The 4483-nt window shown below is 33.1% G+C and overlaps 1 protein-coding gene across 1 annotated transcript; it reads right to left on the reverse strand.

Annotated features, from left to right (window-relative positions):
- Positions 1-3141: 3141 nt before the first annotated feature.
- Positions 3142-4209, reverse strand: LOC145035497 (zinc finger BED domain-containing protein RICESLEEPER 2-like). The gene is made up of 2 exons (XM_078984031.1): positions 3249-4209; positions 3142-3161 (listed from the first exon to the last, which is right to left on the reverse strand). Exons 1-2 carry the CDS (start codon positions 4207-4209, stop codon positions 3142-3144), a joined length of 981 nt encoding a protein of 326 aa, XP_078840157.1.
- Between the last annotated feature and the right edge of the window lie 274 nt (positions 4210-4483).

Raw genomic sequence — 4483 nt, forward strand, 5'->3', positions numbered from 1 at the left:
CTTAGCCAAGTCGTCGAGTTGCTTCATCAACTCGATAAGTTCACTCGATATCCAGAAGGCGGGGAAACCCAATCCGACTCGTCGAGTTGCTAGGGTCACTCGTCGAGTCCCCCCCTCCCTGTTTGCTTATTATGATGATTCACTGAATGCATGGACTCTAGGGCTTAGATCTAAAACCCTAAGGTGTCCATAGGGATAAAGTTTCCAACTTTACCCTCTGTAACCACTCCAAATGCTCTAAGGTCCTTATCAAAGGTTGGAGAGCTCAAAAGTCTTGCCATGCATTCCCAAAACTCTAGGGATTTGGAATCCCTCCTTTCTAGAGGAGTTTCTAGTCCTCAAAACGTTCCAAAGATGAAGGCTTTATGGACATGCACTTCTAATGCATGTCTTTAAGTCAAAATGAAAAAAAAGGGGGGAATATGCTCTAAGAACTTTTGCATGGCATCCTTGCTTGATCGAAAGCTAGATTTAGCCCACTTTGGGACTATTTTTCCCTTGAGATCCATAAAGTTGCAAACTTTATGAATCCCATGCATGCAATCAATAGAAACGATAGGGAATAAGGAGTAAACTCAAGATATAGCCATACTCTAAGGTAAAAATCGAATCTTGAAGACTTACCGCAATCTACAAGATGGTCAAGCTTAAGAATGAGGGCTTGGTTTGTTGGCTCTCCTTTATCTTCTCATTATCTCCTTTTTAAGCTTCACAAGTTACTCTAGCTCACAAAATGGAAGAGAATGGGGATTAGGGTTTTGCACAGACGTTCTTAGGGTTTGGAGGCTGATGGAAGGTCAGCCTCAAGGTTCTTAAGGATATTATATAGGGTGAAAACCCTAAAATTAGAGTTTTCTCTCTTCAGCTCCTACTCGCTGAGTCGATACTTCTGACTCGTCGAGTAGGTCCTGCCCCCACGTCCATGAGATGGCCTATACTCGACGAGTTGGGGCATCCAACTCGTCCAGTCCATGCACAAACCCTAAAAGTTCATGTAAATTACTTAATACCTGAAACAGGTGTTACATATTAACCATTGGTTCCTTCAACTTTAGAAAAACATGTCTCCATGTCATAAGTATGTCTCTCATGCCTTTAAAGCATGATTAGACAAGTAATATATATATATTCTTTTTATGCATATATCTCGAAAATTGCATAAAGAAGAAGAAATAAAGTCAAACTTTTATAAACTTTTTTATAAAATATAAACCTTATCTTTTAGGAAAAAGAGAAAATGATTCAACTGGTCCAAAAGTTTGTACATGACTTATAAATCATACCATATGACATATATTAAGTTACTTTATAATGGAATTTATTATTTTCATGAAATAAATAATTTTCAATTTAATTATAAGAGTTTTATTGAATATTTATTAAAATCAATTTCTAATAAATAATCAGTTGTATTAAATTGTTGTTAGTGTGACCCATTAGTATCATATGTTATTTAGTAATATCACTTTAATATGACTCTTCAACACACTAGGTCTTTCAAATGTTTGGGCGAATGTCAATGGTAGAGCTACCCAAATGGGTGTTCTGCTAGGCTTGCCCCAACACAGGTTAAAGTCTAGGGAAGGTTTGTCCCGACCCACACACCATATATTAAAAAAAAAAAAAAAACATTAAGGTTCACATGATTTTCTTGGGTTGCCCTTAGCCCTAAAAACACAAGTTTTTTCAGGCAATTTTTGTCCATTTTTTGTATGTTTAATATTTATTGTAACCAATTAACTCCACCTAGATTAAGAATAATGAATCAAAATGCATTGGATCAATGTATTATTTAGAAAACACTTACACAAATGAGAACTATAAAATAGGTATATAAAATATAAATATTCTAGAGGTGATTTAACAAAATATAGTTGTATTCGTAGTATACGTATGGTGAATGGTGACGACATTTGGGTGGTCGTGGTCGAGGTTGCAGATGGTTTTGAGTTGCCGTATTACTTTGTATTTCTTTCAAGTTTTAAGATGTGTGTGAGTATTTTGTTTGATGATCCAAACATTTTGCAACGTGTTATAGCATTGTTGTAATGGGAAAATTGAGTATCTCCATGCATACGGGCATGTCACATCATACACCATACTTACATAAAAAAAATTATAATCAAATATTGCAAAAAAAAAAATTATAATCAAATATTGCAAAAACTAACATTAAAAACCTAAAATACTTACACCCCACTATATTGAAAGCGTCGTATTTTCGTGTATTATTATGAACAAACCCAAATTTCTATGAAAACAATATAATTTCAACTTATAAACAAATCCAATTTTTTTTAAAAAAATCAACGTATAATTTATTATTTATGATCAATTTTTTAGAAAACAATGCAATTTCAACAAATAAAAATATTTTAAAATTAAATTACAGTATCTATATAGTAAAATAAGATATCTTTTTAGCCAACCATATAAATGAACTAACCGTTGAAATATAAAGTTGAAAAGTATAAATTATAGAAAAAAAATGTATTAATGGTTTATAAATGTTTTTGAAAGGAGTAATATTATTGGGAACATCCAAAAAAACAAATATCAACTAGTTCTTTTTTCAATCACTTCACCTCGGCTTGATACCTGGTGTAGTCCGGATGGACCTAGAGATGTTGATCGGGTAAAATTTTCGGGTTTCGGATAATTCGGGTTTTGCATATAAAAAAATTTACCCATTACCCTACCCAAATTAAATTCGGGTCATTCGGGTATGGGTCGGGTAAGGGTAATTCGGGTATTACCCGATTTTTTTATTTATTTTTTATTTTTTAATGGCACCTAAAAATAAATGTAATGAAATAAGTATGTCGTGCTAAATTTTGAACATTGAGATTTTTTACTCAATAATATTTGAGATATGAAGTATTCGTTTAACAATTTAGTTAAATCTAATAAGATGTTAAAAAACCAAATACATAAAGAAATAATAACAACCAAAGTCTACCATTTAAATTACTTGATATCAATGTATATGCATATATTTTGCATTTACCAAAAACTCACGTCTTAAATCTAGAAAACATAGAAAACCATTACATAGTATGAAAATAATAACATATCAAGTTCCAAAAGACATTCATAAATATAGTCGTCTTCTTGCACCTACTCGTTCTTCTTGCACCTTCACTACTTCATCTTGCTCAATTCTATATAAAAAAGTCAAATAATGTTAGTATTAAAAGGAAAAGATATTAAATTTACAATAACTAAAATAATGAATGATAAACAATTACCTTTGTCAATTTGTTGATTTTCTTCCCAATCTTTTTCATAATTGATTGTGTCACTTATGCTACCCCGAATCCAATTTTGTGTACAAATTAAACTTTCAACAATCTTAGGAGTTAAAGAACTCCCAAACGGATCCAACACCCTCCCACTAGTGCTAAAAACGGATTCTGAAGCTACGGTTGAGACGGGAATGGCAAACACATCTCTTGCCATTAATGATAGAATCGGGAATTTTGGACTATTCACTTTCCACCAATCTAGAATACTAAACATTTCTGAGTCGTCTTCAACACTTTCTTGCAAATACTTTTCTAACTCCCCAATTGATTCAATTATGTTCGTCTTCATCTTTTCTCTTAGTTTATTTCTGAATGGGGGATTAGGTGCCAAAAAATCCGAGTTTTGGCGTTTCCCTAGTATCGATGATGAATTGGTAGACTCGGCAGTACTTGAAGTGGAACTTGGAGAATGAATTCTAATATAATCATTATATAATTCATACATAGAATCCATGATATATATCTTTTTGGCCTTCACCCCCGTTTCTCCATAACGATCCTCAAGTAGTATAACCAAATACTTTACTTTGTTCCTCGGATCAAGAATCAAAGCAAAGTAGAGCAATAAATTCATTTTTTCTATGTCGCCAAAATACTTATCAAACTTCAATTTCATGGCCAATGCAATATCACAAAGACTAGAATCAGAAATAGCATCATCCATGAGCGTACGAATGGAATATATATCTTCAATGCATGTGTTTGATGTCACATAAAGTGTCCCAAAAATCCTCAAAGTAACATCATGAAAAAGTTTTAAAAAAGGACATACATTCCTAACCCTTTCCCAATCACTTGATGAAGGTATTGACAAACCTGCCTTTTCAATTTCATACCGAAAATCAAATTCCTCAAGATCATATCTCTCAAAAGGTTTTTCGTAAGCTTGGGTAATTTCCAACATATGGTAAGTGGAGTTCGATCTTGTTGGCACATCTCTCTTCAAATGTTTTGTTATACCGGGATTAGCAACCTTAGCAAACTCGGTAAACTTATGAATTCTAGAAGGTGATTGCCTAATCTATTTAACTGCCCATCGAACTATCTCAACCGCCTTATCAACTCTTTTTATGCCATCTTGCACCACTAAATTTAAAATGTGGGCAACACATCGAATGTGCATCCATTTCCCATTTAGAAGACACTTGTTGGAGTTTTGAAAACTTTTTTTCAATACG

The sequence above is a fragment of the Lactuca saligna genome, chromosome 3 (genome assembly GCF_052625555.1).
Source record: "Lactuca saligna cultivar CGN05327 chromosome 3, ASM5262555v1, whole genome shotgun sequence".
Taxonomy (NCBI): domain Eukaryota; kingdom Viridiplantae; phylum Streptophyta; class Magnoliopsida; order Asterales; family Asteraceae; genus Lactuca; species Lactuca saligna.